The sequence below is a fragment of the Eutrema salsugineum genome, unplaced genomic scaffold (assembly GCF_000478725.1).
Source record: "Eutrema salsugineum unplaced genomic scaffold, Eutsalg1_0 scaffold_11, whole genome shotgun sequence".
Lineage (NCBI taxonomy): Eukaryota > Viridiplantae > Streptophyta > Magnoliopsida > Brassicales > Brassicaceae > Eutrema > Eutrema salsugineum.
In genome coordinates this window covers 321,881-348,848 of record NW_006256901.1, presented here as the reverse complement: position 1 = coordinate 348,848, position 26,968 = coordinate 321,881, and the positions used below count along the sequence as shown (strand labels likewise).

The 26,968-nt window shown below is 37.5% G+C and overlaps 6 protein-coding genes across 7 annotated transcripts; 3 read left to right on the top strand and 3 right to left on the bottom strand.

Annotated features, from left to right (window-relative positions):
- Positions 1-1,116: 1,116 nt before the first annotated feature.
- Positions 1,117-1,944, top strand: LOC18026051. The gene has a single exon (XM_006409039.2). It carries the CDS (start codon positions 1,117-1,119, stop codon positions 1,942-1,944), a length of 828 nt encoding a protein of 275 aa, XP_006409102.2.
- A 3,022-nt stretch (positions 1,945-4,966) lies between these two features.
- On the top strand, positions 4,967-6,658 carry LOC18026050. The gene is made up of 4 exons (XM_006409038.2): positions 4,967-5,350; positions 5,880-5,994; positions 6,102-6,172; positions 6,361-6,658. The coding sequence occupies exons 1-4, from the start codon at positions 5,283-5,285 to the stop codon at positions 6,416-6,418; spliced, it is 312 nt and encodes a 103-aa protein (XP_006409101.1). The 5' UTR covers positions 4,967-5,282; the 3' UTR covers positions 6,419-6,658.
- Positions 6,659-14,693: 8,035 nt separating this feature from the next.
- Positions 14,694-17,034, bottom strand: LOC18026048 (eukaryotic translation initiation factor 2 subunit gamma). 2 transcript variants are annotated; one of them, XM_006409036.2, is made up of 8 exons: positions 16,953-17,034; positions 16,690-16,821; positions 16,533-16,594; positions 16,330-16,442; positions 16,157-16,250; positions 15,835-16,062; positions 15,528-15,746; positions 14,694-15,435 (listed from the first exon to the last, which is right to left on the bottom strand). In XM_006409036.2, the coding sequence occupies exons 2-8, from the start codon at positions 16,796-16,798 to the stop codon at positions 14,866-14,868; spliced, it is 1,395 nt and encodes a 464-aa protein (XP_006409099.1). In that variant the 5' UTR covers positions 16,799-16,821; positions 16,953-17,034; the 3' UTR covers positions 14,694-14,865. The 2 variants fall into 2 exon arrangements, with proteins under 2 accessions (XP_006409099.1, XP_024016506.1); XM_024160738.1 differs by lacking the exon at positions 16,953-17,034 and adding an exon at positions 16,916-16,934.
- A 623-nt stretch (positions 17,035-17,657) lies between these two features.
- Positions 17,658-20,449, bottom strand: LOC18026047 (adagio protein 2). The gene is made up of 2 exons (XM_006409035.2): positions 20,010-20,449; positions 17,658-19,457 (listed from the first exon to the last, which is right to left on the bottom strand). The coding sequence occupies exons 1-2, from the start codon at positions 20,252-20,254 to the stop codon at positions 17,837-17,839; spliced, it is 1,866 nt and encodes a 621-aa protein (XP_006409098.1). The 5' UTR covers positions 20,255-20,449; the 3' UTR covers positions 17,658-17,836.
- Positions 20,450-20,641: 192 nt separating this feature from the next.
- Positions 20,642-23,361, bottom strand: LOC18026046 (pentatricopeptide repeat-containing protein At2g18940, chloroplastic). The gene has a single exon (XM_006409034.2). The coding sequence runs from the start codon at positions 23,259-23,261 to the stop codon at positions 20,745-20,747; it is 2,517 nt and encodes an 838-aa protein (XP_006409097.1). The 5' UTR covers positions 23,262-23,361; the 3' UTR covers positions 20,642-20,744.
- Positions 23,362-23,669: 308 nt separating this feature from the next.
- Positions 23,670-26,968, top strand: LOC18026045 (homogentisate phytyltransferase 1, chloroplastic). The gene is made up of 13 exons (XM_006409032.2): positions 23,670-23,936; positions 24,174-24,224; positions 24,485-24,729; positions 24,819-24,902; positions 24,985-25,059; positions 25,169-25,252; positions 25,335-25,424; positions 25,519-25,620; positions 25,704-25,799; positions 25,897-25,968; positions 26,063-26,158; positions 26,246-26,350; positions 26,480-26,968. The coding sequence occupies exons 1-13, from the start codon at positions 23,897-23,899 to the stop codon at positions 26,519-26,521; spliced, it is 1,182 nt and encodes a 393-aa protein (XP_006409095.1). The 5' UTR covers positions 23,670-23,896; the 3' UTR covers positions 26,522-26,968.

Genomic DNA, 26,968 nt, shown 5'->3' with positions numbered 1-26,968 from the left:
CTTGGTAAGTAATATTGTAAGAAACCAAATAAGAAATTTACGTAAGTATGAACGAACCATATGTCTTGGACGCAAAACCTATTATAGATACAGAAGTGGCTTCTTTGAAAATAAGCCTAGCTCTCTATTTTTGGCAACGAGGTCCCCCTTCCAACTACGTCTTGACGCGGAGCCTGTCACATTAATCAAAAACGAGGTATATTTATGAAACCCTACCATCCAAGTGTCGATTCAAGTTCAAAGGTATTCATGATTGCCCTACTCTTTTTAGTTTTTAGGGTTGCTATCACGCAACCTCCCACGCTGATATCTCCTCTCATCATCGCTTCTCCACCGTTGATTTAATCTGTCATTCTCAACATGTAAGAAGCATGCTACGCAAATATATCTGTCACTCTCAACATATTAAACCTTCATACAATTTTTTTTTTCAAAATCGACGTTATTATTTTTTTTTGAGTGCAAGAAGTTAGGGTTTCTTTATATTCCAGACTCCAGTATATAACACCCCCATATAGCAGAAGTTATCTTCACCACTACTGAATTGAAAAATTGCAGAACATTTTTTACCACTAAAAAAAATTCTGAATTTCTTCTCTCTCTTCACCACTGAGATACTAGTGAAGCTCTTGTCTCCCGATCATCAAAATGTATGTCTCTAATTTGTGAAATCCGAAATCTAACTCTCTATATTGTGGAATCAAAAGATTTAAGTAACATTTTTCTTCTGGTTTTTGTTTCAACTCCTATTGACCTAAAAGAGATGAAAATAATATTATTTTTTCGTTTCTCTGATAAAGTGGGGAATTTTATTTTCTTAGAGACTTCTTATTAATTCCTTCGTTAATATATAGGTATGAGGATTTTCTTGAACTTAATTCTGCACAATACATCAAGCGTTTTCCTTTCTTTGTTTTTGGTTGGGTTGGAAATGGATTTAAGTTATTATATAGTACGACATCTTTATATTCTTGTGTAATCAAACTCTCTAACTTGTGGAATCAACTTAGCTAACCTTCTTCTTCTGGTTTTTGCAGGGAAAATGTTGGAGGTCGGATCTTGTGGAAACATGCCAATTTTGAAAAGTTTAACTATGTTGAAGCTCACGAGCTAAGGATGATTAACAATGAGTGGAAAGAGTGTCTGCCTTCTCTGAAGAAAGGAAACTATAACGGCGATGAACCATGGCTCTTGTATCACCAAAGAGGATCTTCTCAGGCAACTCTATACGACCCACGTAGAGGGAGACACTACGTCTCTGTGGACCAGAATTTAGAAGGGGCAAGAGTTTTGGGGTCTAATATGGGATGGTTGATGGCCTCGGACTCGGTTAGCGTAAACCCTGGACGGCAACACCGTTTCTTTGTCTACAACCCATTTAAAGCTATGAGGTACAATCTTCCAGTCCTTAACATAGGGTATCCTCTGCCAAGCTGTGTAGTCCGTTGTGGGATTGTGACAAAAACTGTCACCCAAAGAAACTTTTATGCCATTGTGGTTACGGATAACTTTTATGCACTTCATGTTCACTACATTGGTATGAGGAACGGGATATGGGATGTAGCTTGGACTCTCAACCCAATCCCTATATTTGATGACGGTGACGATGATCAGCATGCTGATTACCGAGGTGTGGAGAGCATCTCCCCTTCTGAGAACCTCCTCTCCATCCGCATGAGCGATCACAGAAAATATGACTTGAATTTGCAAACTCGAGAATGGGAAGTCTCCGAGATACTAGGTGAGGATACCATGGATTGGAACCGACTCAGTGGTTTGTCCATCCATCAGATGAAGGAGACCCTGAATCTGCCTGCAGCGACTCCGACCAGCCTCGAACTCATCGGCACTAAAACGGATCGCCACCGAGTGAGGAACCAGTTTATGAGTGATGATGCAAGCACTTCAGAGATTGACGGCGTTTGGTTGGAAGTTCGGGCTTGAGGTTAGTGTATACACCCACTGATTTTTTTTTATTTTTATTTTTATTTATGTGGTTTAAATATTTGATTTGGGAAAAACACACCCTATCCATTTTCTTGTGTTTTTATTGACTCACTTTACATATTGACAGTGTTTCCATGGATGGGAGCCATTCTGAGGTGTTGAGGTTTGTATCTCCACCTTTCTATCTCTATCTTTAATTATTTTATTACGGACGTGTTTATGGACTCTACGTTCCTTATGTTGCAAACTCTATCTTTATCCTTATTATATTGCAAACTCTATCTTTATTCTTATTATGTTGCAAACTCTATCTGTTTCCTTAATTATGTTGCAAACTCTATCTTTATTCTTATTATGTTGCAAACTCTATCTGTTTCCTTAATTATGTTGCAAACTCTATCCGTTTGTGTTATCTTGGTTTAAGAACTCGGATCTTTACTTTTGTTGTAAACTCTACCGTATTCTAGCTGGTTTCATTCTCAGACGTTTGTTTGATCTTAAGTTTCTATGGGTCTGTTCTTTTCTTTCCCGCTGAGTTAAATGGCAGCAAAACGGTTACAACAAAGAGTAAAACGGCAGCAACACGGTTACGAAAAAGTTAAAATTGCCGCCGAAGATGATCGCAAGTGTTAATGAAGATGATCGCAACAACTCTCATACGACGCTGGAATTTGAGGCGTCATTTTTAGGTGATGCGGTCACTGTTGCCACACCACCTGCGACATCTCTTTTTTCCAGCAGCAGCTCCGCCATCGTCGTTTTACTTTGTTACGTATTACGGTCATCACCGTTTTAATTCGACGTTGACGCAGATGCTGCGAGAAAGGAAAGAGCAGACCCTATCTCCATATTAATATTCTTGTTACTAGATTCCATTAACTAGAATCATAATTGTTTTGGGATATTGAATTATTAGTTTCTCTGTATCTATATAGTGTGAGTACCCTTTTTTTTCTTAATCTTTATCGTAGTAAACGTTAACGATGACAGAAAAAAAATGATAACCTAGCATTAATTTATATAGACCCAAGGCTATAATTATAGCGTGCAAAAGTAAACACTAGATAATTTTTCCTGTACAAATACAAATCCACATTCATTAAAATTTCATATAAAACTCTAGCTTGTGTTACATTCCTGTAAATTGAGTAGAAAAGACTTAAAGACATTAGGACATTTAATTTCCTTGTTAAGAGATCTGATATTTTGCACCTGAGATTCACAATATTAAAGTCAACCACGAAGTCCATTCGTAGAAAATTTGGAGGAGCTGAGTTCCTTCTCCGGTCTATCTTAGGTAAATGTTTAGGCATTATAGATTCCTGCATTCACAAAGAGCAAAACTGTAAATTGTATTGTTTCTGGATGATTCTATTTATTGAGAAATCCAATACGAGTAACTTAGGTAAATACCTTCTCTTGATCGAATATATAATGCTGCATGCCTCGACTAGTTGTGCTTCAACTACAAGTTTAAATTCCCTCTCTGACGCTTCTGAAGTATATGCGGTTGTCAATAAAAATTAGTAAAGTAATATTGTAAGAAACCGAATAAATTACGATAAATAAAAATTAGTAAAGTAATATTGTAAGAAACCGAATAAATAGCTACTTAAGTATGGACGCAAACCTTTTAATGCGTAATTTAACTTACTAAATATAGTAAAAACTTATGAATACAGACGCGACTTCTTAGAATATAAAGCCCTCTTTCTATTTTTGGATTTCAGGTCCACCCGCCCCCCCCCTTCTTTTAACGTGGACCCTGTCAAAGTTTTTTTTTTTGTCTATGATTGGTAACATGAATATCAAAGTTGAATTACAAAAAATATTATAAGTTGATGTAACTAATTGCAGTAAAAATTATGTGGTATAAACATACGTTTGCTGTAAATTATGTGATGTAAATTTATGCAGTTAGTTTGCTGTAAAAATGTGAATTATCATTTTTATAAAAACGACTAATTGGTAACTTTTTACCAAACAAAAAAACTAATTGGTAACTTTTTTGCTATATAAATTACAGTGTGTGTTATTTTTAAATGGAAGTACAGTAATTATTTAAAATTCAATTAGCAAAAAAAAACATATGTTTGAAAGTTGAAATAAAAAACAAACTTCAAAATTTATCTACTTCATCACTTTTTTCATGATTTGAGCTAACTTTTAGGTTAGTCAATTTTACAAAGTACATAACTCAGAATTGTAATGCAATCATAACTTATTCCTAACTCAAACTTAAATCAAAAACTTTAACTTAGACTCATGATTGGTGATATTTTTGACTTACCAATGAGTTAGACCCTCAACTCAACTTAAATCAATGATAACACATGTTACCAATCAAAGCCAGAGCTTGTATACATAGTGTAATTGGTTTTCGTAACTTCTTGTCAATCATAAGTAAATAAAAGAGGTTTTTGCTAAAAATAACCTAAAACTTGATTTTGAATACAAAAGTAGATCCCTGAAAAAACATTTGGCAGAAATAACTTAAATGGATAGTGAAAAGACTATTTAATCCTGTATGAGTAAAAAAAAACGGATGTCCTAATTACCGTTTACACCCTGATGAAGTCTACTAAAAAGAGAAAAAAGTCTAAAAGTAGACTTCTTTTATCGAAATAAAGTCTACTAAGTAATTAAATCAGAAAATTTAATTTTAAAATTTAGAAAAAATTATTTTGGTATCAAAATTATATTCATAAATTCCGTAATTGTAACACAAATGTACATAAATTATTTTTTCATATTGATAAATGGAAATTTTTGTTTTTAAATTAAAAAAAAAGAAAATCTATTATTTAGGTTTTAAAATTTGTAAATTTCTATATTGAAATCTGCTAAACCGAATAAATTAACTTAACCGAAATTTAAATCAAATTAAACCAAAATTGAAAAAAAAATGCTATTTTAACCGAAATTTAAACCAAAATTGAATAAAAATAAGTTTTTTTAATCAGAAAAACTTACCGTATATAAACTAGTTCTATAGCAAATAAACCCTAATTTTATCCTAAAGAAACTTTTACGAAAACGACGCTCTCTCTGGATCGCTCGTCCCTGTTCTGCATCGGCGTAAGATGCAGTTCTACAGCCAGCAATTCGAGCAGAAGCCACACCATCAGATTCGCAAGCACAGCCTCGACGAGGTCCCTAGATCCGCCAAGTTTGTCACTGTATCCGTTTACTTCGGATTCCTCCTCCGACGAGTTCTCTACCGCAGGAGGAATCCGAGCTTTAGCGTCCACCGAGAAAGATTCACTATCTCCGACGGCAAACCAGGCCTGCGACCTTGAGACAGAGACAGAGACAGAGACAAAGCGAGAGAGAAAATGGGTTTCTTCTCTTTTCTTGGAAGAGTTCTCTTCGCCTCTCTATTCATCCTCTCCGCTTGGCAAATGTGAGTTTTTTTTTTTTTTCATTTGTCCTTCATCTCATCTCGATCTCTTCTCTCGTTTCTCCGGTTCCGCGGATTGGGGTTTCTTAATGTGTTTGTTCAATCTTCTTGGAGGGAAATTTATTGTGATAGACCTGATTTGATTGAGAATTTCGCCAAAGTGTTTGATTTGGTCTAAGCTCATCTAGGGTAGATCTAGGGCTTGTCTAATTCTACCTAGCTGATGAATCTAGCTTAACCTTAGGTACTTTTTCCCTTTTTTCCTTTGATTTACGACCCATCTGTATGCTTCAGATCTCTTTCTTAATGACGAAATTGATTCAAGTTTTGATTTCCCTAACCGATGCTGCAAAAATTAACTCACAGGTCCCGTTGCTTTAATATCTTATTTATCAATGTAAAGTTTCGATACTGACACATCTGTATGCTTGAAAGCTCACCAGTCATATCATATGTTTAGAAGCTTTCTCAAATATCCTCTTATCGATCATCTTACGAAATCCAAACTATTCTTCGTGGTACTTTTTATTAGGTTCAATGACTTTGGAGCTGACGGTGGTCCAGCGGCTAAAGAGTTGGCTCCGAAGCTTGATCTGACCAAAGCACATCTCTCTTCCAGATTCGGAGTAGCATTGCCCGACATAGAGGTATGCCTTGGTTTGTTGGTTGCTTAAACATATGGTCCTTGTCTTCATGCCTCTTATGCTGTCTATATATATGTTTTGTCTGACTTGGAGAACGAATTTATTAAAAGGTGAAACAAGTCGTATGGGCAATTGTTGCTCTGAAAGGACTCGGAGGCTTACTCTTTGTTATTGGCAACATGTAAGTCAATTTACTAATAAGCTCAGAAGGCGTCCTTTAGAAACTCTGCATGTCATTTACTCACCTAGGATCATACTTCCTATTGTTTTTGCTTATTGGTGGTGTGCAACTCTTTATTTCTGAGTAGTTTCAAAAAGATGTCGATAGAGCACCGTGATCTGATGGGTTCTTTGTTTATATTGCAAAAGGTTCCACAAGCAGGATGGGACAAACTATTCATATCTTTCATTCCTGCTGACTCTGTAAAAGCTACAGCAAAGACAACAAAAGCGCTTCACTGGTTCTGCAGTGTCACTAGCCACTTCACTGGTTCCAGATGTTTTCTCGAAGTTGCTTTGGTTTAGTATTAGTATAAGTATCTTCTTAGTATTAGTATGTACTAGTGTATCTTTGTGATCTAGGTTGGTAATACTTTGATTACTATAATAGTATTATTGATTACTTTTGTATTTGTGAAAATTAATACAGTGTTCTGATAGTGTTATGCAATGTCTCTCAACCCAGAATGATGTATATATATTGAAACAAATCAGTCTAAAACAATACGTAGAAACAATTACATTTCTTGGCTGGTATAGAAATGGGATGATAAGAAGCTGTAAAAATGATTGAAAATGCACATAACAAAATACTCAAATGTGTCCAAGACAATGTTTTAAAATTAGCTTATGTCACTTTAATTACTTGTGTACTATAACTGTTAACTTGCAAACAAGAATACAAAAGCATTACACAAGTTCTCATCCATCATTCTCTATAAACCATATTTTGTGATAAAACACAAAAAAAATCATATTAGCAAACAAAATTATGAACCATATTATTGCAAAAACGTAAGTCACAATAGAAATATCTATATAGGAGATGTCATGTGTAAATTTTGTCCGTAAACTGCAAATGAAGTCTACTTTTATAAGCTAACTAGCTTATAAATCAAAAAATTCGATTCCACAATAAATATAGACTTAAATCAAATGAAAATTATTGAGTAGTTCAATCACTTGCTAACATGCATGTCCAAACTTAAAAATTAAAAAGAAACATTCTAAAAATGTAAGAAAAACATTTTTAACAAAAGAAGACTTCCCAATTAGACTTCAATAGCAGACTGCTAGAGAAGTCTACTTTGATAAGCTAACTAGCTTAAAAAAATCAAAAATTCTGATTCCGCAATAAATATCGACTTAAAAGAAATGAAAACCATTGAGTAGTTCAATCACTTGCTAACAAACATTTCAAAACAAAAAAATTGAAAAAAATACTTTATAAATGTACCAAAAAAACGTTTTTAAAATAAATACAATAAGTAGACTTCTAATACAGACTTCAAACGGAGACTACACGACGAAGTCTACTTTGATAAGCTAAGTAGCTTAAAAATCAAAACTTCTGATTCAACAATAAATATCGAATGAAATGAAATGAAATTCACTGCGTAGTTCAATCACTTACTAAGAAGCAATTCTAATCCAAAAAATTAAAAAAATACTTTATAAATTTGCCTAAAACGCGTTTTTAAAAAAACTGCAATAAGTAGACTTTTAAAGCAGACTTCAAACGTAGACTGGAGGAGAAGTCTACTTTTTAATAGTGAAATCTACTAAAGAAGTCTACTAAAAAACAAGTTATTTTTGCAATTGACCAATCCGTTGATTTTTCCTTCAGTAGACTTCAGAAGTAGACTTCGGGCCAAAAAGGTTACTTTAGCATTTGACCAAACCATTGACTAACATAGTAGACTTCTATTGTAGACTTCATGTAAGAGTAGACTTCTCTGACAGTCTACTTTTGAAGTCTACTTTTCAATAGAAGTCTACGGAAAAAAATAGGTTATTTTTGCAATTGACTATCTTTAGTAGACTTCACTGTGAAGTCTACTCAAAAAAAGATTCCTTCTAAGTTTGACCAAAAAATATAAGTAGACTTCCCAAAGAAGTCTACAGTTTTTAGACTTCTTTCTGAAGTCTACTGCAGCTTTCCGGAGTTTTCTGAATTTTTTATTTTTTAAAAAACTTTAGTCAAACACTAAAATGACCTATACGTTTTTGGTCAAACTACAAAAGTAACTTAAAAGTAGACTTCTTGTGCAGACGTAAACAGTAGACTTTAGAAAGAAGTCTACATTAAAAAGTCAAAATACGGTCAACTACAAAAATAACCTCTTTTCTTTCGTAGACTTCTTAAGCTTTCAAATGAAGTCTACTATGCTTTTTTTTGCTTTCAAAGGATATCAAGTAGACTTCTCGTGAGGTTTAATGAAGTCTACTTTTAAAAAGTCAATTGCAAAAATAACCTTATGTTGACTAGTAGACTTCAGTATACTTCACGAGAAGTCTACTTTCGCGATATGAAAACTGAAATATGGAAAAATTGAAGTGCGACGATTACCTTTAACAAAATTGAGCTTGACTACAGTTCTTTTAAGCACCAGAACTCAAGATTTCACCAAAAATAAGCAACCCAGATGTTAAGTAACCAGAAATCACCAAAAATGCATGACTTTTGGCATTGTAACTTAGCCCAGATGTTTTGGAGAATAAATTATGAAAGAATGAGGAAGGTTATGAGTGAATAAGCTCAAATATTTACTTATTACAGCTTTAAAATTGGTTGAGAAGCATTTATTCCATTTTCATGGTTGTTCATGGTGGTTGAAGAAATTGAAGAAGATGGCATTCTCGTAATAAAAAGGTCTTTAGAAGGTCCAATGAGACTTTAGCCAAATTAAAGAAAAATCGAAATAATAGATGTATAATGGCATTTTCGTTAATAGTTTAAGTGAGAAGGATAAAATTGTGAAAAAATGGCAAAAGTTGGAGAGAGAAAAAAAGAGGTTAATTTTGTGTTTGACTTTGAAATATGGGTTAAATCTGAAACTCTCCCTAAATAAAAACCCAAATTTTTATGTTTATAAGAATTATGAGTTCATGGCAATTGATATTCTATTACTTTATTAGAATGTGGTGGTATATCTGTAGTTTACAGGCTTTAGAGGTCTGATCTAAAAGCAAAAACAAAACTGGAAAAAGTATATCAGTTCTCGGTCGTCATGTCTTGCTTTCAAACCGGACTTCCTATTCTTGTATAAACATAAACAAACTGTCATTAATTACTTGTGAGACAAATTATTATTAGCCAACATGTTTATGGGATAAAAGGTGGGGTTGAAAGTGGCGTAGCCGATTGTAATGGCATAATGCCCTTCAACAGTTCAACGATAGGCCAGTGTAAATAAATCGCTCTCAGACAATATTTTATTACCTAAGTACTGTAACATCCCAGCCCATCAGGAAGTCTAGGAAGAGGCCCAATTCCCTAATTTTGCCTTTATAAAAAGGAAAACTCTAGGGAAGGAGCCTCATTCTCTGCAAAATCAGCCCCCAACCGTAGAAGAAAGAGAGAAGTCGCCCGAGTTGCTGCTGCTCGAGTTGCCGTCGTCGCCTGAAGCCTCTGCGCCGCCGCTGAGCCAAGGAGAAGTCGTCGTGAGGTCCTGCCTTCTCGTCGTCTGCTTGATTCATTCAACTCTCAGTCTCCATAATCCCAGATCTGCTAAGTGGCAAAGGTGAGGAGTAGGTTCAGATTTCTAGGACAGTGTTTGTTTGTTTTTTGTGTATTGAGTCTAGGTTTAATCAGGTAGTTGATCTGATGCATCTAGGGAAGGTCATGAAAGAGTCAAATTGATAAGAAAAGCATTAGATGAATCATCAGCATATTTGTTTGATCACCTGTTGATTGCCTAATGATTGTAATTAGCTAGAGATAGGTGATCGACCTGTGTAACGGCACATTGGTTCGGTTATTGTTTGATGGGGTTCATGCCTGGAAGAAAGGATGAATCACATCGCTTGGTGGTTGAGGCGAACCACACTAATCGTCTTTGTGACCAAAAGAATTTATTATGCCTCGTTAGCATGATGATCTGTGCGCTTGCTTTGTTTGTGTGCTTGTAGAGCACTTACTTGTTGCTTGTTTAGATTTAGACTTGATATATTGGAAATGAATAAATATTAAAATGGGAGTGTGGATTTATTCCTCACTGAGTAATTTGTCGAGATTACTCACCCCTCTGGAAACCTTTGTTTTTCAGGTGAGTACGAAGATTATAATCTTCATGATTACGAGGAAGATAAGTCCTAAGTAGTGTGCATTTGGGATGGGTGTTTCTTTCATTTTTAATTGGATTTTCAATACTTATTTTCAAGAGATTTCTTAGTCATTTGCTTCAGTTTATTTTTAAGAATAATTTATGGATTTTAATTGCAGGACTTGAATCTATTTAATTGAATAAGAGTTTTATTCAAAAATGTATTTTATTTCGTTTAATTAGGATAAGTAACCGGTTTAGAACCGAGTGTGACATTCCGGTTCGTCTGGTTGACGGGTCGGGGTGTTACAAAACTGGTATCAGAGCCTAGGTTCGAATTTTGATTTTGAAATAGAAGAAATGTTTTTCTAGGAAAAGGTTTTACAGAAAAAAAATGTTTTAGAAAAAAATATTTTTTTTTTCTGATTTTCTGTTTTTTTTTAAATTAATTCGAATTTTCTTTACAATTTTTGGGGAGATTTTTCTAAAAATTATAAAACCACCACCTATAGTTTTTCTCGTTTTGGTTGCTTTTTTCTTTTTGCAGGAAGATCAATCTTTACGGATCCGGACTGACTTGCTTGCTGATCTTGTGTTGTTCTCTTCAGATGCCTTCGAAAGCCAGAAATGTTCAAGCACGTGTTGTTGTTCCGCCAGTGAATGCTGAGGACGTTCATTCTCCTGTGAGAAGTGAAAGTGTGAATGAGAGTGGCCACAATGTGGAAGTTCCTGTGGATGGAAACCACAATGGAGCTAATCCTGCTCCGGTGACAGCTGAAGCTCATGCTGCATTGTTGGAAGAGCTGCGTCGTTACCAGGAGAGGTTTGGTAACCTGCAGGATGAGCATGTCCTGCCAGTGAATGTGCAGCCGCTAGTCAGGAAGTTGATCTTGAGGAAGAGCTGAAGAAAGCAAGGAGCCTTCAGTCTCGGAGCACTGCACCGCGTGTGCAAGAGACTCAGAAGAGGACTTGGATGGACATGACTGGAAACTATCCTTCCGAAAATGCTCCAGTGTGCAATTGCTGTGAGAAGAAGCATTTTGGGTGTTGTGGGATAATCAAGTGCTTTGGATGTGTAAGAGGTGGACATCTCACTAAGGATTGTCGAGCCCAAGGGAAGAACAATTATTGTTTCAAGTGTGGAGTGCGTGGACATTTTGCTAAGGATTGCAAAGTCTTAATTTGTGCCTAATCAGCCAGCACCCGCAGTTCACCATGGACAGTTTCCAGGACCGCCAGCTAAGAAGCAAGCTGCAGGATCCTTTGTGTATGCACTTGCGGAGAAAGAAGGAGCAGCGCCGATCACGGGTATGTCTATGACTTCTTTTATCTTAAAGATGGCCGTGATGCTTGTGAAATTACATGAAATGAAAATTGAGTGCTTAGACATAAGTATAAAATTATGTAGGATCGGTTTCTGTAGGTGGAACCATAGCTTACACTTTGTTTGACACGGGTGCCACACATAATTTTGTGAGCCCGCGGTTGACTAAGTGTTGGACTTTTGCTGGAAATTTCATTTCGAAGTCAAAAACAATTGAGACTGCCGGAACAGAACAGGTGAAGTCTATTGGAGTGCACGAGGATGTGCCAGTCTTGCTAGAAGGAGCAGAGCTTCCATGGAATTTGGTGGAGATGAAGTTAGGCCAATATGATGTGATCCTTGGAATGGACTGGTTGAAGCACTACCAAGTCGTTATGGACTGTGAAAAGATGTGAGCCTACATACCACGGCCGGAAGGAATATTGATGTTTCAAGGAATCAACTATAATTTTTTTTTCATTCAAACCTTTTTTCTCCTTTACTTTTTACTATTAGGAACCAACTATAATTTTTTTTTCAAATAAGATTAGTTAAAATATAAATATAAATTAATTAAATACATATTAAATCTGATCAATTATTTTAACACGTATCATGATCATGCGAATTACTAACTTTGAATCATTATTCTTTATATAATAAGAGTTCAGGATTATTTCTTCTTATATTTTGTTAAACTATTAACTATAGTAAATAATAAAACTCGAATTTCAGATCTTGTTAACGATTTACATTATGAATAAAAAATAACACAATGTTACGTTATTTCGGTGATAATGGACTGATACACTCTTTTTTTTCATCTTTACGCTGAAAATGTGACTATGCTATATTGATAGTCATCAGATTAATGTATAGTCATTACATTCATCTATATTTTTCTTTTCAAAACAATAATACACTTTATGTAACAAAGGCTTTAACTAAATAAATTTTACATTTAGTTCATAAAAAGTAGATTATAATTTATCATTCACAACGTTTTTCAAATTATTCATGTTTATGAAAGTAATACCATTATATATATTATGGAAGCTATTAAGTGAAGCTGAAATAATAAAACAATGGCCCAAAGTGTATAACACATTGGCCACATAAAGAGAAACTCTCAAAGTGCAATTATCAACAAACCGGAGGATTTGACACCATATCAACATTAAAATAGAGGTGGCTATAAGATTTAAAAGTTTAGAAGTAAAAGAGAGAAAATAGTAGTGCAAATTTAGGACATAAGATTTTTCACCAGACAAATTTGGTAGATTTAAAAACTTTCGTAGTTCTAATATTTTTTTTGCTATGTACTACATAGATGTTTCATCAAATTTGCATGTTATTCTTTTAAACTTGTCTTCAAAATGAAGTTGAGGCTTTGTCTACCGCTGCTGTTTGGACCGAATATGAAAAGAGTGGCTTGCTTGATTTGGTTTTGTATTATCATTCATAGATCTTAATTATGTTATCTTATGCAATTGTTCTTGTTGCAGGTTGCATTTTTTCCCGTGAAATGATGATAGAAAACATTGCTGCTGCTGCTGAAGAATGGCTTGCTGAGGAGCAGGTCTGGCTTGCTGAGGAGCAGGCTTGGCTTGCTGAGGAGCAGGCTTGGCTTGCTGAGGAGCAGGAGTAGGAGTAGGAGTAGGTCTGGCTTGCTGAAATGCCCAGTTGGAGTGGATTACGGTTGAGCAATGCTATATGTGGCTGTGGGTGAGTTCTTGTCCTTCCCAAATTTTCATTAATTAGTTGAATAGAATAATCCCATTACATATAATATGGTATACTTGTTTATCACATTTTGTTTTGGGTGAAGGGAAAAAAAAAAAGAATAACTGGGTAAAGATTCATAAAAGAACATGAAAATTCCTGATACACAGTAATGAAATATATGTAGTGGATTATAGGGCAAACTTTTTAGTTTCGATCAAGAGTAATTATAGGAAGCAAACAAATCATTCTCCCAACGCAAGGAATCAGAATCCGTCAAGAAAGAGGATTTGTTCTATGCTAATCAGATGAAGAAGAAACGAATAAATGGTTGTTTCTTCATCATCTGATTAGCATAGAACAAAGTGTTGGTCCCTTCACTCACAAATCTTCTTGCGTTAGCCACATTAGCTTCAATGTCATCAAGGAGTCTTAACAAGAACAGTCATGTCGAGAAACACTTGTTGAAGCCTACGTAACGTCATTCCCCGCTTCATGTCTCTCTTTCGTCTTTCAATCCATCTCTGGTTTCACTTCAAAAGTCTTCACAAACTCAGATTCTCCAGACCCTCCAGAGATCATATTTTCCATGTCTTCGTTACATGGTTCTTCACCAGTCACTAAAAAGTACTTCCTTTTGAGATCTTCTCTGTCACCAGCGTAGATTCTCTCTCTCTCGGTCGGTGAAACTCGCTCATCGTCTCTCTCAGTTTTGCCCTAACACCGTTGGTTATAGAGACCCGATCTGTTCTCCGGGAAGAAGAACTGCAAAAGAAAACCAAAGAAACCCTAAGATTACGAGAACGAAGAAGATGCAATTATTACCCAACGAAAATGCTTGCTTCACAAGGAACGACTCCTCTCAAGTTTGCTTCTTTCACTCTCCTCTTTTCTCGTTCTTACTCTGTCTCTCTCTCTCTCTCTCTCTGTGCGCTTTCTCTGTGATCAGAAGAAGAAGAAAGATTCGAATTTTGAGTGTCAAAGATAAATTTCAAAAATTCCTATTTAACCACAAAAACAGCCGTTGCTTTGAAAATGTCATGACAATAAAAAGACTATGTGAGTACATAAAAAACCTGATGAGAAATATAGTTCTCCACATTACGCATCCTTTTTTCAATGGGTTGTATCATCTCAGAGAACTAACTATACACACAAAAGAGTGAAGAAATAAGACCTCGACAAAGCCTAACAGTACACAGACTATCAAAGAGTGTTCTTTTTGCCTTTTAAGATCAGAAAAACTCAGAAGGTTATCTTTGTAACTTAGAATTCAATCTCACATAAGTTGTTCATGGCATAATTCTGCCTATATGCCCCGTCCAACCATAGACCAGTGTAAAAACCACACTCAACAATATTACTTAGTAAATCCATGCAAATCAAAATCTACCAAAGTATTGTAGATTTTGAATGACAATATTTTAAAATACATCCAGTTCCATTAAAATACAAATATCCAAGAACACAACACTTTGTCTAAAAAAACAGAACAACAATCTAACAACATTAAAATATGATGAAAGTTTTCTTAGAATTGAAATTTAATTGCATGGATAGCAAAATCTGGATGCACTTTCTTGATCAGAGACAAGGTGGAGGAGGAGGGACGAGGATGGTTATTCCAGCCTCAATCTGACCGCGACCAATCAAACGCCAATGCCTTTCGACACGGCGGCTTAGAGCCACTTTTTCACCTATGGTGGTGCAGACAGGAACCGTAAGTTGCACTTTCATCATATCTTTCTTCACTCCAAGAACCTTAGCTCCTGTCGACATGGACCCAATGTTCACCATCAGCACCTCTCCTTTGCTTAGCTTCGACACTTTGATCTGCTTCTCTGTTTCCTTTGTCCTCACTCCAATGAGACGAGTCAGAAGCTGGAAACTCACCTCAAGCTCAACATAGACCTCAGGGAGAGAACCCATTTCACCAAGGACTTGACCTACCAACCTATCAGCACGAGTGAGCGTAGGATCCATCGTTGTCCCAACTCCTATCAGACCTCCAGGAACAGCAAACTGAAGCTCGTTCTGTTCTGCGAACAGAGAGGTGATACGAGAGTAAATGGGACTGCATTTTGGGTTTCCAAGCTCGTCTTTGCCAACAATACCAGGTCGGATCTCAATAAACTGGTTTACTTTCAAAACACCCTGCAAAATTAAGAGAATGCAAAGAACTGTTTCTCAACCAAAGAAGCTACTCTACTCAAAAACTAAGTGTATGTCAAAAGTTCAAAACATACCCGGAGGATACTTCCACCTGCGACTCCACCTTTAATATCATCAACCTGGTAGCCAGGTTTATTGACATCAAAAGAACGAATCACAATCATCTTTGGTGGTGACACAAAATCCCTCTTGGGGATTGGAATCTTCTTGACAATGTACTCGCACAAAACATCAATGTTGTATTTCAGTTGTGCTGAGACAGGAACTATAGGTGCACCCTCCGCATTTGTGTTCTGCAAAAAAGGTTTACTTTGTAGCCTTAACCAACTGATGAAGCAAAAAGAAATATTCTTACTTAAGAGATGAGAGAACTCTCCAAACCATTATAAATTTCTGAATGGCCTCATGCTGTTTCACGGCGGCGGTTTCTTGAATGAGATCAACCTTGTTCTGAAGGATTATTATATGCTTAAGGTGCATCATATCGACAGAAGCAAGGTGTTCAGCAGTTTGTGGCTGTGGACAGGTCTCATTCGCAGCAATCAGAAGTAGAGCACCATCCATAATCGCTGCTCCATTGAGCATAGTCGCCATGAGAATATCATGTCCCTGATCAATGAATAAGGCAATATGGTTGGCTATAAGTGAGAAGTAAAAGCTCCAGTATTTGACTGATAAGAAGTGTAAAACTCATTCATTATACCGGGCAATCGACAAATGAGACATGCCTCAGTAGTTTCATCTTGCTGTTATCAAATTCACAAATTGGGTTGTCTTCTTTCCCACTCCCATAGGACCTAGAAATTAACAGAGAATCAAGGAAGGTACTTGTATACTAAGCTCTGAAACACTTAAGCATAAAGGAAGAGAACTCACTTGTAGCACATTGGTCTAGGGCACTTGTCATTCTCACATTTGTAAATCTTGGCATTTGCGTATCCAAGCTTGATGGTAATGTTACGCTCCAACTCATTCTTAAAACGGACGGTCTGCATGTGTGTGATCGAGTCGAATTAATCAAACCAAACCCTCTAGCTCTAGTGAGACAAAACAAGTTCAAAACTGAAATAGTTCATTACCTGAACACCAGAAATAGCTTTCACAACAGTCGACTTTCCGTGTGCGACATGCCCAATGGTTCCTGAGATCGATCGATAGATATACAAGAGTTATCTTTGGAGAAACTCAAAGATCGAAACTTATGAAGAAAAAAAAATCAAGCTTTCGCAAAATTACCTATGTTTATGGTTGGCTGACGAGAAATGACCTCGGGAGACAGAGGATGTAGCAAACTTACATCAAGTTTACTTAGGTCTTGTTCAGCTAAACCCTTGTTCCGCGACATTATTTTCACCAAAAAGGAACCGCCTTTATCAACCAAAAAACCAAGAATCAATCAAAATTCACAACCTTTGCACTAGTCGATTCCGGTAAGCTGCTACTACTCAAATCAAACACACACAAGACGTTACTAAGGCTTCTTGTTTACATCGACAAACCTGATGGATGGAGCGTTACAGCAGCTAGCTAAGCCAAAATCCTACAGTTTCTTTGCTGAAATATGAGACGCAGAGATATAAGGTGAAAACATATTAGGTCGACTTTTTGAAGGATTTTATACTGATGGTAGGGATTTATTAGGGTTTTCTCGTCATTTTCTAACCAACGCTTGTCTATTTGTTAATTTTATTCTTAAAAAAAAATCTACCATTAATTTTTTTAGATAATTGGAAATCAGCTTTTTTAAAAAGATATCTCAACATTTAATTCATTTTCTATGTGATAACCTCTTATGTCAAATTTTATTTTTTATCCAAAGGTAATATTGTATATCCAACTTAAAAGTAAAAAACTTTTTAGTGTTTTTAGAATATATCATTAGTTTGAAGTATGTTTTCAAATCATATAAAATTACTTAAGATTTTATTTATGTTTATCGAATATAGAGAAATAAAACAATTTAAACGGAACTATGACTTGATTCCTTTACAACATCGGTGTTGCTTGGTCAAAAAGGAAGACAATGGATAGTTTGAGTGATGCAAAGGCAATGAGTCACTTATAGGCTATTGAAAGTATGAGTAGTGTCCACATCTCTCTAAAGTGAGAGATCTCTTGAGAAGGAAAACCTTGAGTACTAATCAGTGAAAAAAATAAAAATATATGAAACTTGATTTCATTTACAGATTAGTTTTTAAGCTTGGTTATGGATCATTAGGTCACCTACAAAATTTTACTACAAAAGAAAGAATATACAAATCAAATTCGCAATCTTGCATATACAAATAACACATGAACAGAACATAGACGGATCAAACTCACAGATTCCACCATGTACAGAGCAAATAAGATGTTTTTGAGTTCCCATTTTTGATCAAAACATCTAGAAGAGCCTCTTCTCTTCATGAAATGACGAGGTGACTGTGGTAGTAGAGGTGGCTAATAACAGTTCATGAGCTTCATTTAGCATCCATTCTTCTCCGGTTTGGCCACCTAAGACGACCAACCGAGTTCCTCCGACCACACAAGTGGTGTGTCCCCATGCAAACCGCGGTGGGCTTCCCTTAACATTCAATATCCTCCATGCCGGTGTCTCCTCCGTTGGATCAAGAAGATAAAGCTGAGAAGCCGAGTCAAGCCCTGCAACCGAACCACCAAAGATCAAGATTCTACCTACGGGAAGGCTGATGGCAACATGGTCTAGCCTCGGTGGTGGAGCAGCCATGCCTCCCGGAAGGCTAGATCCATACCCGATCACAGGTCTCCAACACGGTTCATCCTCGCTAAGATCCATCGTGTACACATCGTTAGAGCGGAATCTCAATGAACCAGATTTCGCAAGACCACCAAACATGAGGATCTTGCGGTCACCATAAACGGTTAGAGTATGTCCAAGGCGAGATGGAGGAGACCATGGAACAGGTATCTCCCTCCATGTTGGTATATCCATTGAAAGGTCAAGCAAGAATGTATCGCTGAGTAGAGCTCCTGAATCAGCACAACCACCGGATACAATCAGCTTGGTTCCATCGAGTGTGCACGAGCTGTGCCATGATCTTGGTATTGGAGGGGCCAGACCGGATACTTCTCTCCATGTTGGAGGGTCTGCATCAAGGTCTAATAAGAAGACATCATTGAGTAATCCATGGCTCCCATAACCTCCAAAAACTACTAAACGAGATCCGTTGACACAAGAGAGAGTGTGACCCCAACGACCCGGAGGAGGAGAACTAACAAGAACTGATTTCCACTCGGGACTACTCGAGCCAAGGTCCAACACAAATGTATCATTCATCGGTTGCATATTCACACCTTCCCCTCCAAAGATAACAATCCTATTCCCAACCGCACAAGCACTGAAGTTACACCTTGAAGGCTCAACAGTGCCTCCAACCGAAAACTTCCTCCATGCGGTGGCTTCATGTGTGGTGAACTCTCGGGCCAGCCGCACCCAACCGATCCTCTTTGAACCAGGAACACTCTCGAGAACACGTGTAGCCTCAGTTCCCCATGTGTTTTGACAGACCATTCTCCATACATCATCGTTCTCTGTCAACTCATTGAGCCGTCGACACACACAACCAACCGATGCAATATCACGAGGACTCAACTGTGACAGTATCTTGAGAGCTATTACCTCATCACTCAGTTCGAATATCCCACAGAGTCCACGAGAAACGTTACGCTCTCCGATTGGTAATGCAGAGGAGAGTGAGCGAGATGTTCTCGTGATTTCTTTTGCATACAAGCCAGGAGATGGACCGAGGTCGAGTTTTGCATCTGTGAAGAGGAGAACACCTATGAAATGAGTGATCTCGTCTTCTTCACGGATAGGGACTAGACGCATCTTGTTCATCAAAGGAGACCCGTCTTTCCCGAAGTTCAGCAACTCGCCTTGAAACTCGATGCCATTCTCGAGACATTGTCGCATCTTTGCCACAACCGTAGAATCTACCAATGGATGCCTCCTCTTAGCATATTGACCTCTACACTGCAAGAACCGGCTGCCAAAAGAGAACAAGAGCAACAAATCCACTCAGATAAGTAACCATCTTCATAACTTCAACTGAACAAAGATCAAACTATATTCCACATGGACTAAAACGGATTAAACAAAAACATATAATAAGACAAAAACGCATTTCTAATCACATTTTGTGTGGCAAAGCAAAGATATTAACAGTTCAACTATTAATAAAACAAAAGCTCCTCAAAAAGCGATGAAGAGATGTAAAGGAAGCTATAAATAGTAATTCGGACAAATAGAAAACATTCGAAACTTGAATCTAACATCTAATCCTCACAGTATAGCTTTGTTCATCTAGAACTAACCTCTAATTCAATAACCAATCCATGATTCCAAATGCTTCTAGCTACGAATACCAAAGGAGATATCAAAATAAACGGATTCAAGCTCCTCAACAGGAACCATAACAAATGAATATAATTTTCCGTCAAAACAGCTTCAACAAGCTCGCTTGTTACATGTTATCAATAACACAATTCTCAGAGTAGCAAAAGATCAAAACTTCAGGGTAAAGAAGAAGCAAGCTCACCAATTTCTACCAATAACTTCCTCAGCTCGATACCCAGTGACAATCTCGAAGACGGTGTTTACATAAATAATAGGTTGGTCAGGCTCAAGAGCGTCGCTGACCACGAACCCACACGGCGCCGTTCCGGGAAGACTAGTCATCGGAAACGGAATCGGTCCGTTATCTCCGCCGAACCATCCATCATCCGTCACATCATCGCCGCCGCTGAGATCGGAATCACTATCCCACTCCATTTGATTTTGCATACAGTACACCCAACCAAAGAAAAAAGCTCAAAACTTGGTAACAAACTCAGAAATCGTCTTGAAACCCAGAAAGAAGAATAAGAGAGTTTTGATTAAGAGCCAAGCAATGACCAATCTGATATTTGTAGGTAATGGTAATGGATGTCTAAAGACTCCACCGCCCACTTTCTAGAGGAGAGAGATTCGGTCGGGTCGATGACTCAAGATCTCAGTGCCTCTCCTTTTTCCATCTTAACCGGTTCCTCAATTTCCCGGTTTAATTCCATTTCCGGTTTACGCAAAGTAGCTTTATCTTCAGGCTACACAGCTGATTGATCTTCGGTTTGGTTTGACAAAATGTAGAAATGGTGTTTTGCAACAAAAACTAAACTTGATATTTCATCCTCATTGATTCAAAGTTGTGCTTTATTTTATTAAGTGAAAATGAAATGTAAATCTCAATACAAAAACCCACAAATCTACAAAAAGGAAAAACATTATATAATTTCATTTAGGATTCTAAATTGTCTCGTACTCGTTGAGCTAGCCGTTGGATGGACTGATCATCAAAGTAAGCATCAAGGGTCTTAATCTTGGATACAAAATCCATGGCTTCACTATACCTCCCTGCTCTGCAATAACCATCCACAACCATTTTATAAGTCAACTCATTTGGTCTGCACTCATTCTTCGCCATACACTCAATCACATCCTCAATCTCTTCAAACATCCCCATCGCCGTGTAACCCGAAACAAACGTGTTGTAAGTGAAAATGCAAGGCCTGATTCCACGTTCTGTCATCTCAGACAGCATCCTAACCGCTTCTTGCATCAACCCTTTTCTGCAGAAACCTTTGATCACCGTGTTGTAAGAGACCAGGTCCGGTCTTAACTGAGACTTGTCTAGACTCTTGAGGATTTCTTCGGCTTTCCAACACTCTCCTCTTCTTACATACATGTCCATGAGGCTGTTGTAGGTTACAAGATCCGGTTTTAGCTCGTGCTCGCGTATAGACTGGAGAATCTCGTGCGCTTGATCATACATGTTGTTCCTTGTGAAGATGGATAGCATCGAGTTGAAAATCACCATGTCGGGTTTGTATCCGTGCTTTTTAAACAACGTGAATGCTCTCTCCATTCCCGCTAGTGCTCGGCATTTGAAGTTTGCGAGAAGCAAAGTTCTCAGAAGCATCCAGCTCGGGAATATCTGGCCCTCGTTTATCTCCTTCTCGATTCTCTCTATCCCTAGAACGTTCCCTCCCTTGGCATAACATTGAAGCATCAAGGAGTAAGATGTTTCGGTCGGTCTGAATCCTTTACTTTTCATGTCGGAAATCACATTCTCTCCCGATCTCCAATCCCCTTGTCTAGCCAAGGCATTAAGCAACGCGTTGTAAGTCGTGACACAAGCGTTGAAGCCCGCTCTTGTCATCTCACCAAACATTTTCGACGCATCAACCTCTGAACCACATCGCCCAAAAGCACTAATTAACGTGTTAAATGTGTCTCTATCAGGTTCAAAACCGCAGCTCTTCATTTCACGGAACACCCGGTTCACATACTTATCCATACCTTTATTCCCACACAGAGCAAGCATCGTGTTCCAAGTGACCCGATTCGGAGAACATCCATTAGACTTCATGTCACATAACATCTTTATCATTTCATTGGATCTCGATTTCTTCCCCAACATACTAAGCACTGCATTGTAGGTGCAAGTATTCGGAACACAACCGGCTTTTTTCATACTGTAAAACAGCTTCAAAGCCTCTTCCTCCTTTCCCGACTTTCCATAAGCATCTATTACTGTAGTGTAAGTGATTGAGTTTGGCATTACACCCTTTCGAGTCATCATCTCAATGACACCTGCAGCTTCCTTGCTAAAACCAGCTCTAACATAAGCGGCAACAAGCTCATTGTAAGTCACAGAATCTGCTGGACAGTTGTTTTCCTCCATCTCTTTCAAAACCTTTAGCGCTTCTGTATAAACTCCTGCTTTACCAAAAACTTGCAACAAAGCATTGTAAGTTACGGTTCCAGGTTCATAGCCGCCTGACTTAAGTTCAGCGAAAAACTCCTTCGCCTCTCTTAACAAACCTTCTCTTGCACAAGCAGATAGCACAGTGCTACAAGTAAATTCATCAAACTGCAACCTTTTGATTCTCATCTCGTCAAGAACTAACAGAATTTTGCTCCAAGACCTTCCCATCTTCCCAAAAACATCGAGAATCACGTTGTAAGTAACCAAAGTAGGTGAAGGTCCCATCTCTTTCATCCTCTCAAACAAGCTGATTGCTCTTTCATACTTCCCTGTGCGTGAATAAGTATACAAGATGGTTGTGTAAGCACGAACATCGAGCAGATGATCTTGAAGAGGAATTTTATCGAGCAGCTTAGCTGCAACAGAGTATTGAGATTCTCTACCTAAGATTCTAACTACGATTTCGATAACCTGATGATCGAGCTTCAAAGCTCCTGAATTCGAAGCCAAAACTAACCATTCAAACAACAAAACTGCTCTTTCCCAGTTTCCCGAATCATCCAGAGACTTGACCAAACTAAACAAATCGGTTCTGAGCAACTCAGGTTTCGCGGAATCGAAGAACTCACTCAATCCGTGCAAAGGCTGCTCCACAATGGAATTGAGCAGCACAACTTCCTTCTTGCACAGTAGTTTCAAAGACCCATCTCCGAATTTCCCTTCATCGCTTCCGATTTCGATACCCAGAACCGGAATCGAATCGGGTCTCGCCGATTTCACCTCATGGCCCCATTTATGAGCCGATTCCGTGGAGGAGACCTCGAGGGAAGGGAAACGAGCGGCGGCGGAGTTGGCATTTCGCGGCGTGGAAGAGAGGTGAACGAGGTGGTGGAGGAGCGAATCGAGAGGAAAAGAAGGAGGAGAAGGAGGAGGTAAGTGGAGTGTAGCGGAGCTGAATTTGACGGAGTGATTAGAGGATTGAGATGGTGGAGGTTTTTTGGATTGGATTGGGTATGGAGGTTTGTGAGGGAAGAGAGCACCGTCCATTGAGAGACGTTATCCGATTTTGAGGGATTTGTTATGGTGAAGCAGAGAAGAAGAAGAAGAAAGAAAGAAGATAAACAAGAAAGTTAGCGCCTTTGATTGACTAAAAGTCGGATTTTTTGAATGGCCGTAAGAAAAAGCTCGTCCCTATCGGAATAAAGATTGGCCATTTTGTACCAAACCGTAACACCAAATTCGAATCCAAACAAACCGAATTGAACCGAATTGACACTATTGCATGTAATTAGACAACAACACGTGATATATTTTGTCCCCCTTCAGATTTTTGTACTTGAAACAAGTGGCAAACCTAGACCACACTTTTTTTGCTAACTAAGAAAATCTTCTCTACTGATGATATTTTTGATAGATACGTTCTTCTTCAAGTTCTAAAAAAGTCTATTCTAATTGCATCTCACTAAGACTTCCTAGAAAAGTTAAAATTTATATGTTTTTAGTGTACAAATGGAACTCTGAATTTATTAAAAACACGCAACACCGACACTAATTATTCATCTCCATCGACCAATTGTGCGGGATTCCGCAACTTCTCATGCTTAAGGCATTATTTATTGCTCTGTGTTCGTCCCAAAGATCATTTCTTTGATTTTGGTTTTTGAATTTTCTCTTGAGCTTTCATGGAGTCTCTGCTCTCTAGTACTTCTCTTCTCTCCGCTGGTAATTTCTTCTTCTTCTTTAAATCTCGTCTAGATCTATTTCCTTTTCTGGTTTTGTTTTTCCTTTTCGTGGTTTTCTTTTGTGATTCAGTTCCAAACAAAAGTCTGATTTTTTAAAGGTTCAATTTTTTTTAATGAATTGTTTATAAGATCGAAGTAGGTAGGTCACATAGGTGTTTTTTTATATGTATGGAGAAGCTTAATTTGAAGTTTGTATCTCATGCATGCAATTTATCAGCTGGTGGACTTTGCTGGAGGAAGCAGAATCTAAAGCTCCAATCTTTATCAGGTGCGTTTTATGGTTTTATTGGGTTTTCTAAATTTCATAACTCAATCCGCTTAATTTCATACTGTTCTAAGCTACGGAATCTGGCTAATCTGCTTCTTAATTACTTATATTCGATTCACATTTTCTAATTGATGTTTACAAGACAATGGATTTAGTTAAGTTTCTGCTGATTTGAGAATCTTACCTTTGAGAATGCATGTATAGAAATGTATATACATCTGATGCTGTTTTAACTCTTACACAATACACCCAATTTGCAGAAATCCGAGTCCTGCATTGTAATTCGAGTAAAGTTCTTGCAAAACCAAAGTTAAGGAACAATCTTGTTAGGCTTGATGGTCAAGAACCGTCACTGTTGTTGTATTCGAGACATAAATCGAGATTTCGTGTAAACGCCACTGCGGGTCAGCCCGAGGCTTTCGACTCGAAGAGCAAAGGAAACTCTTTTAGAGACTCTTTAGATGCGTTCTATAGGTTTTCTAGGCCTCATACCGTTATAGGCACAGTTAAGTTTCTCTCAAGAAAAAGCTTTTCTCTTTTTAACCAAGATCTTTCGGGTTCATCAAGAAGATAACATTGGTTTTTGTTTTGCAGGTGCTTAGCATTTTATCTGTATCTTTCTTAGCAGTAGAAAAGAGTTCTGACATATCCCCATTACTCTTCACGGGCATCTTGGAGGTAACTAAATGATTATATGATTGAACGAAACTATACGCGATTTGTTTACTCTGTTTGAACAGTTTTTTTGTTTTGTTCTCAGGCTGTTGTTGCAGCCCTGATGATGAACATATACATTGTCGGGCTAAATCAGTTGTCTGATGTTGAAATAGATAAGGTACTAAACATGTGTGCGTTTTCTCTTCATGTGACTCCGATAAAGACTGATGAGATGGAAGAAGATTTCACTGTTTCTTAGATCATTACTCTATGTGGATTTTTTGCAGGTTAACAAGCCATATCTTCCATTAGCGTCAGGGGAATATACTGTTAAAACCGGCATTGCGATTGTAGCTTCCTTCTCCATCATGGTATGATGCAGTTTTCATACAAACTTCTTCTAACCTTTAGAAGTCTATGTATATAGATTTAAATCTGTTAAAACCGTTGTAGAGTTTCTGGCTGGGGTGGATTGTTGGTTCGTGGCCATTATTCTGGGCTCTTTTTGTGAGTTTCATGCTCGGTACTGCATATTCCATCAATGTAAGTAAGCTTGTCACCACTAGAATATGGCTCAAACTCAGGTCTGGTTTTTGGTTTGATGAGCTTTTACTAAACTTTGTCCTACTACAAGCAGTTGCCACTTTTACGGTGGAAAAGATTTGCATTGGTTGCAGCAATGTGTATCCTCGCTGTCCGAGCTGTTATTGTTCAAATCGCCTTTTATCTACATATTCAGGTACTTAACCGTCTTCCCTTACCTTTTGAAGTTTTCCATCAACATCAACTTTTATGTTACCAAAGCTGTGAACTTTCTTGCAGACCCATGTGTTTGGAAGACCAGTCATGTTCACAAGGCCTCTTATTTTCGCCACTGCGTTTATGAGCTTCTTCTCTGTCGTTATCGCATTGTTTAAGGTAAACAAAGATGGAGAAAGTAACTCTGTGGATACTCAAAAGTAAAGCATTCTACTCTTTGTATGGTTAAGAAGTTTTCTATATTGATTTGATGCAGGATATACCTGATATTGAAGGGGATAAGATCTTTGGAATCCGATCATTCTCTGTAACTTTGGGTCAGAAACGGGTAAATTTTCAAAACTGAAGAGTTTGTTTGTAAATCTAGCGTTGACTTAAGATTAAAGAACCAAAGAACCACTTGTTTTTCTTACAAAATACAGGTGTTTTGGACATGTATTTCACTACTTCAAATGGCTTACGCTGTTGCGATTGTAGTTGGAGCCACGTCTCCTTTCATATGGAGCAAAGTCATCTCGGTAACAATCATTCTCTACCAATCAAACTGCGATAGTTCATAGTTTCAGTGATAATGGTTTTGGTTTTGTTCCTGTTAATTTGTTTAGGTTGTTGGTCATGTCATTCTCGCAACAACCTTGTGGACTCGAGCTAAGTCCATTGATCTGAGTAGCAAAACCGAAATAACATCATGTTATATGTTCATTTGGAAGGTTAGACTATAGCTATAAACCAAGAGTCTTTATCGCATTTTTTCTTTTCTCCATTTCGGATTTAAAAGAGTCTTTTCAAGTTCATCGTATCACCATTTACTGATAATTTCTTCATTTTTGTGTCATCAGCTGTTCTATGCAGAGTATCTACTGTTACCTTTTTTGAAATGACCTTAGAAGATGTGATGAAGAGGAAGGAGAAGAAGAAGTCATCACTATGCTTCTTTTTTTTATTCAGAAAAGTTCATGAAATTTAGGTAGATGTTAAGGTTTTATCCTCAAACATAAAAAAAAAACTGCAAAGTATTTCTATAAGACCAGCATTTCTGTAGAAATAAAAGGACAAGGATTCCTTTCTTGCGCACCAAGAAAGCCCTTGCTTTGCTTTTCGGAAAGCTTCAATTATTTATGGGCCATTAGGCCCAGTAACATGTAACAACTCGTACCCAATTTGTTCCATGAAGTCAGCCCATTAGGTCTACGGGTGACCTGTAGGAAGTCCAAGCTTGCTTTCTCAGTTTTGACGACTTAAAGTCCATATGGCTTGCAATCAGTTTATCTTAAATTGTATCATATTGTAATGAATTCATAGAAAGCTATCTAAATTACCACTTGTTT

What these genes read in the sequence shown, in the direction of transcription:
- LOC18026051 (XM_006409039.2), top strand. Translation starts at nt 1,117, where the DNA reads ATGATTAACAATGAGTGGAAAGAGTGTCTGCCTTCTCTGAAGAAAGGA.
- LOC18026050 (XM_006409038.2), top strand. Translation starts at nt 5,283, where the DNA reads ATGGGTTTCTTCTCTTTTCTTGGAAGAGTTCTCTTCGCCTCTCTATTC. An exon ending in ATCCTCTCCGCTTGGCAAAT is followed by an intron (nt 5,351 to 5,879) that starts GTGAGTTTTTTT and finishes ACTTTTTATTAG; the next exon opens with GTTCAATGACTTTGGAGCTG. An exon ending in CTCTTTGTTATTGGCAACAT is followed by an intron (nt 6,173 to 6,360) that starts GTAAGTCAATTT and finishes ATATTGCAAAAG; the next exon opens with GTTCCACAAGCAGGATGGGA.
- LOC18026048 (XM_006409036.2), bottom strand. Translation starts at nt 16,798, where the DNA reads ATGTCGCGGAACAAGGGTTTAGCTGAACAAGACCTAAGTAAACTTGAT. An exon ending in AAGCTATTTCTGGTGTTCAG is followed by an intron (nt 16,443 to 16,532) that starts GTAATGAACTAT and finishes ACACACATGCAG; the next exon opens with ACCGTCCGTTTTAAGAATGA. An exon ending in CAGGTGGAAGTATCCTCCGG is followed by an intron (nt 15,436 to 15,527) that starts GTATGTTTTGAA and finishes TTAATTTTGCAG; the next exon opens with GGTGTTTTGAAAGTAAACCA.
- LOC18026047 (XM_006409035.2), bottom strand. Translation starts at nt 20,254, where the DNA reads ATGCAAAATCAAATGGAGTGGGATAGTGATTCCGATCTCAGCGGCGGC. An exon ending in GAAGTTATTGGTAGAAATTG is followed by an intron (nt 19,458 to 20,009) that starts GTGAGCTTGCTT and finishes CTCTTTTGGCAG; the next exon opens with CCGGTTCTTGCAGTGTAGAG.
- LOC18026046 (XM_006409034.2), bottom strand. Translation starts at nt 23,261, where the DNA reads ATGGACGGTGCTCTCTTCCCTCACAAACCTCCATACCCAATCCAATCC.
- LOC18026045 (XM_006409032.2), top strand. Translation starts at nt 23,897, where the DNA reads ATGGAGTCTCTGCTCTCTAGTACTTCTCTTCTCTCCGCTG. An exon ending in TACTTCTCTTCTCTCCGCTG is followed by an intron (nt 23,937 to 24,173) that starts GTAATTTCTTCT and finishes GCAATTTATCAG; the next exon opens with CTGGTGGACTTTGCTGGAGG. An exon ending in CTCATACCGTTATAGGCACA is followed by an intron (nt 24,730 to 24,818) that starts GTTAAGTTTCTC and finishes TTTGTTTTGCAG; the next exon opens with GTGCTTAGCATTTTATCTGT.